This window comes from Anomaloglossus baeobatrachus, chromosome 6, assembly GCF_048569485.1.
Source record: "Anomaloglossus baeobatrachus isolate aAnoBae1 chromosome 6, aAnoBae1.hap1, whole genome shotgun sequence".
NCBI classification, from domain to species: domain Eukaryota; kingdom Metazoa; phylum Chordata; class Amphibia; order Anura; family Aromobatidae; genus Anomaloglossus; species Anomaloglossus baeobatrachus.
In genome coordinates, this window is record NC_134358.1 from 265,524,838 (window position 1) to 265,538,754 (window position 13,917).

Below are 13,917 nucleotides of genomic sequence, written 5' to 3' on the forward strand. Positions count from 1 at the left end.
AAGCCAAATTGGATATAATTCCACACCAAACATAAAAAAGGGGGTGGACAAAAGTATTGGCACTGTTTGAAAAATCATGTGATGCTTCTCTAATTTGTGTAATTAACAACACCTGTAACTTACCTGTGGCACCTAACAGGTGTTGGCAATAACTAAATCACACTCACAACCAGTTGACTTGGATTAAAATTGACTCAACCTCTGTCCTTGTGTGTACCACATTGAGCATGGAGAAAAGAAAGAAGACCAAAGAACTGTCTGAGGACTTGAGAATTCAAATTGTGAGGAAGCATGAGCAATCTCAAGGCTACAAGTCCATCTCCAAAGACCTGAAAGTTCCTGTGTCTATGGTGCGCAGTGTCATCAAGAAGTTTAAAGCCCATGGCACTGTGGCTAACCTCCCTAGATGTGGAAGGAAAAGAAAAATTGACGAGAGATTTCAACGCAAGATTGTGCGGATGGTGGATAAAGAACCTCGATTAACATCCAAACAAGTTCAAGCTGCCCTGCAGTCCAAGGGTACAACAGTGTCAACCCGTACTATCCGTCGGCGTCTGAATGAAAAGGGACTGTGTGGTAGGATACCCAGGAAGACCCCACTTCTTACTTCGAGACATAAAAACCTGAGAGCCTAAAACATTTTGGAAGAATGTTCTCTGGTCAGATGAGACAAAAGTAGAGCTTTTTGGGAAAAGCCATCAACATAGAGTTTACAGGAAAAAAAAAAGAGGCATTCAAAGAAAAGAACACGGTCCCTACAGTCAAACATGGCGGAGGTTCCCTGATGTTTTGGGGTTGCTTTGCTGCCTCTGGCACTGAACTGCTTGACCGTGTGCATGGCATTATGAAGTCTGAAGACTACCAACAAATTTTGCAGCATAATGTTGGGCCAAGTGTGAGAAAGCTGGGTCTTCCTCAGAGGTCATGGGTCTTCCAGCAGGACAATGACCCAAAACACACCTCAAAAAGCACTAGAAAATGGTTTGAGAGAAAGCACTTTAGACTACTAAAGTGGCCATCAATGAGTCCAGACCTGAATCCCATAGAACATCTGTGGAGAGATCTCAAAATGGCAGTTTGGTGAAGGCACCCTTCAAATCTCAGGGACCTGGAGCAGTTTGCCAAAGAATAATGGTCTAAAATTCCAGGAGTGCATTGTAAGAAACTCATTGATGGTTACCGGAAGTGGTTGTTCGCAGTTATTTTGGCTAAAGGTTGTGTAACCAAGTATTAGGCTAAGCCTGCTTTACATGTTGCAATTTCGCATACGATATCGTATGCGATTTGCAACGCCCCCATCGTATGTGCAGCTTGTTCAATTTGTTGAACGTGCCGCACATACGATTAACCCCCGTCACACATACTTACCTACCATACGACCTCGATGTGGGCGGCGAACGTCCACTTCCTGGAGTGGGAGGGACGTTTGGTGTCACATCGACGTCACGTGGCAGCCGGCCAATATAAGCGGAGGGGCGGAGCTGAGCGGGACGTAAACATCCCACCCACCTCCTTCCTTCCGCATTGTGGGCCGGGAGCCGCAGGAGGCAGGTAAGATCTGTTCATCGTTCCCGGGGTGTCACACACTGCGATGTACGCTACCCCGGGTACGATGAATAACCTGACGTCCAATTCGGCAGGAATGAATGACGTGCATGCGATGAACGTGACCCCGCTGACACATCGTAAGATATCTTGTAGCGTGTAAAGCAGGCTTAAGGGTGCCAATACTTTTGTCTGGCCCATTTTTGGAGTTTTGTGTGAAATGATCAATGATTTGATTTTTGTTTCATTCTCTTTTGTGTTTTTTCATTGCAAGCAAAATAAATGAAGATAATAATACCAAAGAATGTGTGATTGCAATCATTTTCAAGAAGAAACTGAGTATTATCTGACAGAATTGCAGGGGTGCCAATACTTTTGGCCAGCACTGTATGTATATATAAAAGTTTGGACACACCTTCTCATTCAAAGAGTTTTCTTTATTTTCGGGACTCTGAAAATTGTAGATTCACATTGAAGGCATCAAAACTATGAATTAAAACATGTGGATTGAAATACTGAAAAAAGTGTGAAACAAATGAAAATATGTCTTAGGCTATGTGCGCACTAGGCCGTTTTACCCGCGGATTTGCTGCGGAAATTTCTTGAGAAAGGTTTGAAATCTTTCTGCAGACATTTTTCAGCAAAACCTATGGGAACAAAAAATAGCTGTGCGCACGCTGCGGATTTTTCTCATGAAACTTTCTTAAGATTACCAAAATTATTTCTATTTACCAAATGCCAGAATAATAAGAGAGACAATGTTTTAAGGCAATTTTATTCCTTTCTGCATAGTCAAAAGTTTGCGTACACTAAAGCGGGCTTTACACACTGCGATATCGGTCCCGATATCGCTAGTGTGGGTACCCGCCCGCATCTGTTGCGCGACACGGGCAAATCGCTGCCCGTGCCGCACAACATCGCCCAGACCCGTCACACATACTTACCTTTCTAAGGGGGCGGTCCGTGCGGCGTCACAGCAACGTCACTGAGCGGCCGCCCAATAGCAGTGGAGGGGCGGAGCTGAGCGGGACGTAAAATCCCGCCCACCTCCTTCCTTCCACCTAGCGGCCGGGAGGCAGGTAAGGAGAGCTTCCTCGTTCCTGCGGCGTCACACGGAGCGATGTGTGCTGCCGCAGGAACGAGGAACAACCTCGTTACTGCGGCAGTAACGATTTTTGAGAATGGACCCCCATGTCACCGATGAGCGATTTTGCACGTTTTTGTACCGATGCAAAATCGCTCATCGGTGTCACACGCAACGGCATCGCTAATGCGGCCGTATGTGCGTCACCAATTCCGTGACCCCAACGAGTTCGCATTAGCGATGTCGTAGCGTGTAAAGCCCCCTTAAGAGTATTATGTCTTTTAAACAATTTGGGACAGCCCATTTGATGATGTCATGTCTTTGGAAGCTTTTGATAAGTTTATTGGCAACATTTGAGTTAATTAGAGACACACCTGTGGATGTATTTTACGGCACACCTGAAACACACTGCTTCTTTGTGTAGCATCATGGGAAAGTCAAAAGAAAACAGCCAAGATCTCAGGAAGTGAATTTTAGACTTGCACAAGTCTGGTTCATCCTTGGGTGCAATTTCCAGAAACCTGAAGCTGCCTCATTCATCTGTCCATACAATTATACGGAAGTACAAACAAGATGGGAATGCCCAGCCATCATACCGCTCAGGAAGTAGAACGGGTTCTCTGTACCAGAGATGAATGTGTTTTAGTCAGACATGTGCATATCAATCCAAGAACAAAAACAAAATACCTTGTGAAGATGCTGGCGGAAGCAGGTAAGATTTTGTGATTATCCACAGTGAAATGAGTGCTGTATCAACATGGGCTGAAACTCCACTCTGCCAGGAAGAAGCCATTACTCCAAAAGAAACATAAAAAAGCCAGATTAAGGTTTGCAAATGGACATAGGAAGAAATACCTTAATTTTTGGAGACATGACCTGTGGTCTGAAGAAACCAAAATTGCACTGTTTGGCCATAATGACCATCATTACGTTTTAAGGAAAAAGGGAGAAGCTTTGAAGCCTAAGAACACCAACCCAACACAGGGGTGGCAGCATCTTGTTGTGTGGTTGTTTTGCTGCAGCAGCGACTGTTGCACTTCACAAAATAGATGGCATCATGAGGAAAGAAGATTATGGGGCAATACTAAAGCAAACTCTTAAGACACCAGCCAGGAACTTAATGCTTGGGCGTTAATGGGTCTTCCAAATGGACAATGACCTGAAGCATACTGCCAAACTGGTTACAAAGTGGCTTATGGATAAAAAAGTTAATGTTTTGGAGTGGCCATCACAAAGCCCTGCTCTCAATCCTATTGAAAATGTATGGGCAAAGCTGAAAAGGCAGGTGAGAGCAAGGTGACCTACAAACTTGGCTCAGTTACACCAGTTCTGTCAGGAAGAATGGGCCCAAATTACTACCAACTATTGTGACAAGCTTGCGGAAGGATATCCAAAATGTTTGATCTAGGTCACACAGTTTAAGGGCAAGGGTACCAAATACTAATGAAATGTCTGTAAACTTTTGAGTTTATAGAAAGTAATAAAAATGTCATAAAAGATTCTCGCTCTCTCATTTTGGCATTTGTCAAATATAAATAATTATGGTTCTTAATTGACCTAAAACAGGAAAGATTTTATCTGATCTTATATCAGATAGTGAGAAAAACATGCATATGTGTCTTTTTAGATGTGTGTGTGTATGTATGTATGTATGTATGTATGTATGTATGTATATATATATATATATATATATATAATGTGTATATGTATGTATATATATAATATATATAAAATGTATATGTATGTATGTATGTATATATATATATATATATATATATATATGTATGTGTGTATATATATATGTATATAAAATATATATAATGTGTGTGTATATTTATTCTTTTTTTTTTTTTTTTTTACAATCAGCTTGTAAATTTACCCACTGTGAATACATTACCTTCATAATCTTATTTTGGCTCTCATGCTGTAGAAACAGTGCCGCATGAACTTCACCCATTGTTGCTTAGTCTATTCTACTAAAGTAGAAAAGAAAATATTTAATTCTGGCATTGATTTTTCTCTTTTGCATTGAGCTTTTGCATTTGTTTTTTTTATTAGTGTTTTATTTCTTAAAACCTGGATAAAAGCAGAGTGTATTAGTTCCTAAGCATTTGCCCCTTCTAATTAGAACCAGATTTGCCTGAACCATGTCATTATATGTCTCCTGCTCCAAATTTGATTTTCTCTCCAGCTCTGCTGTATGTAGCCATCCAGTTTCTCTTGATATAAAACACTCCTCCCTGCCTTTCCTAGGGAACACTAATTGATTTTCCATTTTATATGCCACTACCTAGGTCCTCCTGTTGAAGATAATGGCTCCACATGTCCGCAGTTTCATTTTATGCCTCGCTTTGTAAGGTTTCTGCCAGGTAAGCTTTTACATAATCTCTTCACCATGTTTATGCAATCCACATAGCACAATACTTATTCATGGATTTAGTATCAAGCTTCCACAAAGCGATCCATACACATAATAAATGTTTTGAGTAGTTCCAGATACCGGGGATATTGTTTGTGTAATGTTGAAGCCTGATCATCTGGAATATTGGATATTCTAAAAGCTAAAACAAGAATCAGAATCCCTAGTGGGAACCTGTCATCATTTCTGCAGCCCATAAACTGTTGTCGTAGTGTTATACGGGATGGGGAAGCTTTCTAAGATCGTCACTCTCTCGGAAAGGTTTCTTTCATGACTTCTAAGGATACCCTGACTGCCCATCTGACTTTTCAAACTTAAGTCGACTCATGTTACTTTTTAACTTTATTTTTTCCTTTATGCTGCAAAAAATGTTTGAAAATGTATTACCATCATGTATAATCCCTTTTCATGCCATTAATGCCCTATTAAAGGGAACCTGTCACCAGATTTTTCCCTTATGAGCTGCGGCCACCACCAGTAAGCCATTATATACAGCATTCTAGAATACTGTATAGAAGTGCCAAGGTCACTCGTTAGAACGTAAAAAAGACCTTATAATACTCGCCTAAGGGGCAGTCCGGTGCGATGGATGTCGTGGGTCCGGCGCCTCCTCACTGCAGTGATCTCAATCCTCCTTCTCAGCCCATTATGGATGACGCGTCCAACGTCATCCACACTGGCTGGCTTTACGCTCCTGTGCAGGTGCACTGTGATCTGCCTACTGAGGTCACATCAAAGTATTGTAGTGCACATGCTCGGGCGGTCTTTGACGTTTCCTCGCGTCTGCACATTACAGTACTATGATCTGCCCTCGGCAGGGCAGATCAAAGTGCATCTGCGCAAGACCGCAGTGCTCGCCTGTGTGGATGACGTAGGACGTGTCATCCACGCTGGGCTGGGAAGGAGGAAGACTGCGATGGCAGCAGTGCAGCCTGGGTTCTTATATACAGCATTCTAGAAATGCGCCGGAGTCCACACATGCGTACCATGTTCTCTGGCACCATTTTATTGAAGACACGGTAGAGAAGACTGAGAGGTAGGGGTACGTGCGCAGAAAAATAAATCTACGCACACGCTGATGCCGCTCATAGTCTTCTCCCCAGTGTCTTCAATGAAATGGCACTGGAGATTGCAGACTTCGGCGCCTTTTTAATGAAGACATTATTACTGTGGCAATGCACATGTGCACCAACAGCAGCAATGGCGCGTGATGCAATATTTAAATAAAGAAAATTAGGCTATAGAGGACACGGAGGAATTTTACAGCGAGGACCCGACCCACAAAGGCCCGCCCCGCTGCTCACGACAGTCAAAGATGCAGTGCATTTCTGGAACTTTGATGAAATATCTGTCAATCAATCAAGCATCTGATCTTTCTACAAGAGGTATGCCTGGATACAGAGTTCTAGTGCCAGTATGGCACTTCCTTTACTTCCTATAGCAAAATCCTTGTGGTTGGTCCTCTTTAATGAACTACCCTTAGTTTCACAGTTAGCCACAACATATGAATTAGTTGTCAACCAAAAGAAACTTTTCCGGATCTTAAAATGAACATTTTTGTGTTTTTTTGAAGAGATGTAGGGTCCTTGATTAGAAATACAAAATCCTTTTGTTCTGCCTTCTATTTTCTAGTATCCTTAGCAGTCATGTAAGTCTGCACAGCTCAGGACCAGTATATTGGGAGTATGGACATCCTTCTGCGTCATTTTGGTCTTTCCCTAAGTCCATTTACTCTTAGAAGTTACAGTTTAAGGTCTATTATTGGCGTTTCCTAAGCTGTCTATATTCTTAGAATCTTCCTGCATGAAATATTACTTCACTTGGTCTCGAGAGAACCCTCTGTATATTTTAAATGTCAGCCGTGACTCGCCATATGTCTGGCCAAATATAATTTTCTTAACCCACACATTGCTCACTTTCTTCTGAAATGTAATAGCGATCTGAGTGGAAGTGAAAAAAGATACAAAAAATTACTCGTAAAACCTCTCCAAAGTTGATTGGTTGGTTAGCCATTTTTATTTTAGTTAACACTATATACAGAAAAGGTGCCAATAAAGGGTTGGGTAAAGACCGATTTATAATTCGCAATGTAGAATAATAATGAAATAATAAATAAAATATGTAATAGAAAAACTATAGGAAGATTAAGGTCCCACATTACCAGCGGTGTGCACTCAGTCAATTGAAATGTTTCTACTCCAACAAAAGAAGACATTACAATTAATGACTAAAGGCTACTTTATACGCAGCGACATCGCTAGCGATGTCGCTGGTGAAATCACCCGCCCCCCGTTGGTTGTGAGTCACGGGCAAATTGCTGCCCGTGGCGCACAACATCCCTAGGACCCGTCACACGTACTTACCTGCCTAGCGATGTCACTGTGGCCGGCGAACCGCCTCCTTACTAAGGGGGCAGTTCGTGCGACGTCACATGGCAGCCGTCCAATAGAAGCGGAGGGGCGGAGAGCAGCCGAAAGAAAGCGACGCCCACCTCGTTGCTGGAGGACGCAGGTACGGTGTTGTTCCTCGGGTGTCAAGTAGCGATGTGTGCTGCCTCAGGAACGGCGAACAACCTGCGTCCTGCAACAGCAACGATATTTGGGATTAGAACGACGTGTCAACGATTAACGATTAGGTGAGTATTTTTGATCGTTAGCGGTCGTTCGTACGTTTCACGCGCAACGGCGTCGCTAACAAGGCCGGATGTGCGTCACGAATTCCGTGACCCCAACGACATCTCGTTAGCGATGTCGTTGCGTGTAAAGCCCCCTTTAGAATATAAATTGGAAGATACACCCATGTGAAGATGGAAATAAGGATATTTAACACTAATTCATACGTGTGACATCACATATAATGGGGAACACTGTAGGATCAAACCTGCCAAGTCCAAATTGTCCCAGTGGCTGATGCTAGACGTTAATTTAAGACATTTTTTTCAAATTGTTGGTATCTTTTGACAATTTTTATCATAAAAATACTGTTAATATTTTATTATTGTGAATTATCAGCAGTTCTAATCATGTACTACCGTAAAGATGTCTTCTGAGAAAGGATTCTGTCTCCAGCACACCCTATTTTGTGCTCTAGTGTCTCATAGTGACCCATCGGATCTGTAGACACTAATCTCCTAGAGCAGAAATAATGTCATAGGGAAACTTCATTACTTGGTACAGTAATAATAAAAAAAGCACACTTCTCCAATGCAATTTAGCGATTTTTAGATTTTTCTTTGCATATTTTTTTGTCATAGAGCTTTGCTTGCAATATTTCAAACTCTTATTAACCCCTTAGGCAATCTTTCTATGTATTTTCATTTAGCTGCTAGAATGTGGATGTACGAATATACTTAGTGGCTGATTGCGCTTTTATTTCTTATGCCCTTACTAGTGAGAGGACTAAGGCTGTTTAGGAATATATTCTTGTTTATATTCGTTTCCTACAGTTTTTTCCTTGCATGATGAAACATTCAAATGATGAACCCTCAATATATGCTCTTTTCTTCTATCAGTTAATAGAAAAAGACATGTTACTTTAGTTTAGGTTTTTATTTTAAATATATTTTTTACATTTTCATTAGTTCATCAAAAATGGTCTGTCAAACAAATAAATATACAGCTAGAGGCCTTATAAAATAGCAGTTACTGTATATTCACAGATGTGGCATGTAAGACGGCATGTACACATCCATGTGAAATGTCCATGTGCGGTCTGATTTTTCTTTCTCGGTCACTACTCTCATCCATTGAGTTGAATGGACCTATTCAGATATCGTTGTAGATGGGTCTGAGTGTGAGATCCGTCAGACACGGGTCAGGTCCTGGGATCCATGAAATAAGTATGCAAATCTGAAAATGTCAAATTTGTTAACATTTGGTTTCCGCGTATCACTGATCTGATGCTTAGTGATAAATTAGAATAAAAATGTGGCCTTACAATGGGTTAATACTATGTGATCAAACACACCTCTTCAATGAAAAATAATGGATGAGAAATAAAACTTATAAACAGAAACACAAGCGTTTAGAATGCCATCTGAGGGAAAAAAAAGAGTAAATTTTTCACAGCTGTATAACCTAAGCCTCGATTTGCACAATTTTGGCCACGACGCACTGACTGGTCATGGGTTCTTTGACTGGAACTTAATAGGCATATGTGAGACTGTCAAACTCAGGTCAGAAGAACTTCAGCAGTCCATGCAACGTAGAGCAAGTACGGACCGTGAAACACGGATGTGTGAATCTGGCCTAAAATTTAGAAAGCGGTAGGATATCCCTGCTAGATAGACTTTGGACATTTCCTGGTCAGGTTACTCTTAATTCATTTCTGGTGCTGTGAAAATATGACAATTTCCTCATTTCCAGAAGAAAGAAAACTCACTTATACCAACCAAATCAGTGCCCCTTCCGAAAGGAAGATGAATGATCTACTAACAGCTCTCTAGGCGGTCTTTTCCCCTTTTTAACAGTAAAGCAGGGTAGTGGTAGGCTGGTGTGGGTGCCTTTAGACTCAGCTGGGTATTGAGGGTCCCAGTGGTGTGTAGGGACTTTTTTAGGTAAATGTTCCATGTGAAAAAAATATATAAATTAGTTCTCTTCCCAAAGAAAGAAATCTATGGTATACCAGGCGTGTTAGAGACTATTCAAAACGCTTAGAGAAATAACAAGCAGGATTGTCATATATAAAGTAAAGCCAGTGCTATACTGGCACTAACATGCTGAATGTAAGCATGCCTTTTGTTCTGAGATTGGAGGTTTTCTTTCAGTATGTGCAAGTAAAGTTACAGCAATGTACTACTATTTGATTGACAGGTGGGGGGGGATAGGTGGGTCGGGTTTTGCTATCTATTCCCACTGTTGTCTGCCTGCCTGGCCTTCCTCCTCCTGTCGTTGTCATACACGTTAATTCCAGCGTCCGCGCACTATCTTTTAGAAGTATTGAATAAAAGTCTTCACTAAGATGGCTTAGCGCTATCTCCGGTGCCATCTTTGTGAACACTGTCCTCTTTCAGCAGACGTTCGTATGTGAGAGGGACACATGCGCCCTTGCATCCTCTACTCTCGTTCTGACCGTGGGAGCTTGTGCGATCGCAATAGAACTGCAGACCGTACACAAAATTAGCTCCCACAGACCACACCTAGAAGAACACGAGCCGCACGCTTCCTAGGAGACCGGTGAGCTAATTTTGTGGGTGGACTGCAGTTCTGTCGTGAGCTTGCACGCTCCTGGGGTCACAACGAGAGCAGAGGATGCGTGGGCGCATGCACCGCCCTCACATAGCATATACAACATATGGCTGAAAAACACAGTGTAAACCTTTCAAAAGTACCATATTTAAGTCTCTGGAGTATATTTCTTGTGAACGCCAGATTTATAGGTGCACGCCTCTTAATGAATTTGATGCCTCCTACTCCAAAGCTTTATTAATCAAGATTTGCTGGACTTGTTGGATCGGGGCCAAAATGTTTTTTTTCTGCCGCATGGCTCTTTTCAGGAAAGTTTTTTTTAAATTAAAAAATACAAATAAATCATAAAAACATTATTACTTTAATCAGAATTTATTCTAGATAATGAAATGCATAAAACATTCCCTTTTTCCAGCATGTCATTCATGTCTATTTTGTTTAGTAAGTATTCCAGCCATTAGTAACACATAGCAGGGCAGCTCTACCTACTTCATTGAATTATTATTTTTTAATTAAAGGGAATTGCTGAGGTGAGTAATATTCCAGCCTTTGAAATTTCATCTGGTCACAGTGCTCCAGCCGCATCCAGTGCAATAAAGCTTAAAATATCACTAGCTTTGTAAAGAATTCTGTGCTAATGTCACAGAATGTCACACTCGTAGCAGTCAAAGGCTAGGAAATTCCACTGTAAAGACCAGCTTCTATCTAGTCTTGTACGATAGCTCTTCTTGTATCACTATTGATGTTGACATTCTTTGTGTGAACAGTGTCACAGTATTTTTCGGGGTTCGACATGCAAATTAAGGCACGTGTGGCAGGGGAATTGCAGTGGGACCCTACTGGCAAGGTCAACTCAACTTCTTTTCTATGATTTATTTGACTTATATTCCGTATTGAGCTGTATACTGAAAATCCTAAGGATATGTTCAAAATGAGTATTTTTCCTTTAGTTGGAGCAGAAACTTTAAAAAAACACAAGTTTATACTAAAAAGAAAACTCTTGAAAACAACTGTGAAGAAGTTTATTCATTTGAGAAACCAGTGTGTAAACCTATTTACATGTCTCGTGTATTAGACGCATGAGATATTGGAATATTATACGAACACCAGCATATACCATTGTGTTCCTACGTGGTGGTGTTGTTTTTTGTGTCCTTTTTAATTTTTAGTGGGTTTGTGTATATAAAAAAAATCCTATTTGTCGAGAAATATTTTTTATTTACATTTTGTGTTTAAACACATATTGATTATGACAACTAGGGAATCCCTTTAACGGTTCGTGCACACAAACAATTTTCTCTTCCGAGTACTACTGTAGCATTCACATCTGTGGTATTCAATGGGGTTGTACACATGTCCGATTGTTTCCTCGCTTTGAGTAAAAAATTGGGGACATGTGTGAACTTGATCAGTGTTGTATCAAAATCGGCAATGTCAATCCATGATCCTGTGAAAAAAAATCGGACAATACTCAGATGACATCCGAGTGCAGCCGGATTTTTATGGACTAACAAAATGTAGACTGTGGAGAACCATTCTTCTTTTCTTCCTCTCCACACCTGAGAAAAACTGATGCCACTCTGATCAAGCTCTGATCAGAATAATTGGACTGTTTTTCCTCGGATGTGGAGAAGACAGTCATGTATGCCTACCCTAAAGGGAAAAAAATGCATAATAAGAAAATATTTCTCAGCAGTGTCACACTTCATCCCTTCTTTTTGTTTCATTCTTTTAATTTAATATCATATTGAAATAAAAACAAAAACAATTCTAAATACATTTTCTCTGTGTTCCAGGAGCCTGGCAGTGTCCTCTCTTTTTTTTTTTTTTTCTTACACTTTCACTTTGTCTGTAGAGCAGTGTTCTCCAACTTGGGACCTCAGGAGCCATCTCCAGCATGTTTCCCTTAGTATTGCTCAGATGATAATGCCATGCAATACTAGAGAAATCCTGATAACATGCTGGAGGTAGCTCCTGAGGACTGGAGTTGGGCACAATGCTGTAGAAGAGCTAAAAGATTATTAGGATTTGCCTACTTTTCCAAGCCCAAACCACCACAGTAAGTCCCAAACTGACAATAGAACCGATCTCTGAAAGATAGCCGCAATCAATTGTATTTCTCTTGAGAAATATATAAATCTTGTGTGTCCCAGAAGCCCAGCGATGCCCTCCTCTTCCTCCACCTCAGCTCTGTTTGTAGGGGAAACAAAATATTATTCGGCCCCCTGCCCTCTTAAATAAGCTCCACTCCAGCGGTAAGTCTCAAGCTGGAAATAGAACCGATCTCTGAAAGATAGCCACAATCATTTGTATTTCTCTTGAGAAATATATAAATAATCCTTGTGTGTCACAGAAGCCTAGCAATGCCCTCATCTTTCTCTTCCTCCACCTCAGTTCTGTCTGTAGAGGAAACAAAATATTAGGCACCGCCCTCTATAATTAGCTCCTCCCTAGCGGTAAGTCCCAAGCTGGAAATAGAACCGATCTCTGAAAGATAGCCACAATCAATTTTATTTCCCTTGAGAAGTATATAAATAGTTCTTGTGTGTCCCAGGAGCCCCGCAATGCCATCCCCTTCTTCCATCTCAGCTCTGTCTGTAGAAGAAACAAGATATTAGGCCCTGCCTTTTTAAATAAGCTCCACCCCAGCGATAAGTCTCAGGATTGAAATGCAATGTCTCTGCAAGATAACCGCAAAATGTTTGTTTCAGGAGCCCTGCTTAGTGACAGAAGGCGACAGTCAGATTATCTACAGTTTACCTTGGCATTTATTTTGAGGTTTAGCGATGCTTTACATGAATAAATTCTGGCGGTGCCTTTTTCTGTACCTTTTAACGTTAACTATTAGGTTCTGCTCTATTTTTTACTTGTAAGTATTTTTTCTTGTAGCAATTTCTATTAATTATTCATTCACAGTTCATCAGATTGTCACGACTCCCAGCAGGTGGTACTAGAATATGTAAGTGATGCCGTAATGGCTCAATAAACATTCACTATTGTGCCACATCGATAAATAAAACCTGGCTTCTAAGAGTTGGCGTAGAAATCTCCAGGCCTGAAATGTTTCATTTCGTATATGCACAAAGATGGCTGCGAGCGATAACTCCTGGGTATGAGTAGGATGATGCTGAAGATTATTGCTTTTTAAAGTATTCCCAAATGCTTTTGTTTGTTCAATAGTTTTATCCCATTTCCTCAATAGCTAGTTGGATACATCCATAACTGTCCCATAAAAGCCCTAAATGTTTTTCCACAAGGTCTCATAATGTCTAAAGGCTTTTAATACAACACATAAAATCAATAGCTAAAGCACGCCAAGGCTGTGCTTACACTAGACAAGCAACTTATTGGGCATTCATTTGCAATGTGTACCAAGTGTTGCCCAGCCAGAAACTGTAACTTATATTTAGACTGATGTATTAATTAAATGGAAACAAATGGGCACGAAGCTCTCCTCTTGCCATAACCATGGTTTTATTAACTAGGATGGTGGTACGTTCATATCCTGAAGGAAATCGGTCATGTGGCATTGCAATGGTTCTATGGTCAATTGCAGTTTGCGTAGAAATTCCTGCCCCATTCAGTCACCCGATATAGTGCTACTGGGGTGATGCACATAATATTCTCAGGAACTGATGGCCACTGGCTATTCCTGAAACTTTGAGTAGGTTACATTATATATG

At 41.0% G+C, this 13,917-nt stretch overlaps 1 protein-coding gene across 2 annotated transcripts in view; it reads left to right on the top strand.

Moving 5' to 3' along the window:
- The window catches only part of DROSHA (drosha ribonuclease III), a 390,676-nt gene that overhangs the window by 107,492 nt on the left and 269,267 nt on the right, over positions 1 to 13,917 (top strand). For both annotated transcript variants that reach the window (XM_075314852.1, XM_075314853.1), the window contains exon 12: positions 4,924 to 4,998. In XM_075314852.1, coding sequence (XP_075170967.1) covers positions 4,924 to 4,998 — 75 coding nt within the window. The remainder of the gene's footprint in view (positions 1 to 4,923; positions 4,999 to 13,917) is intronic.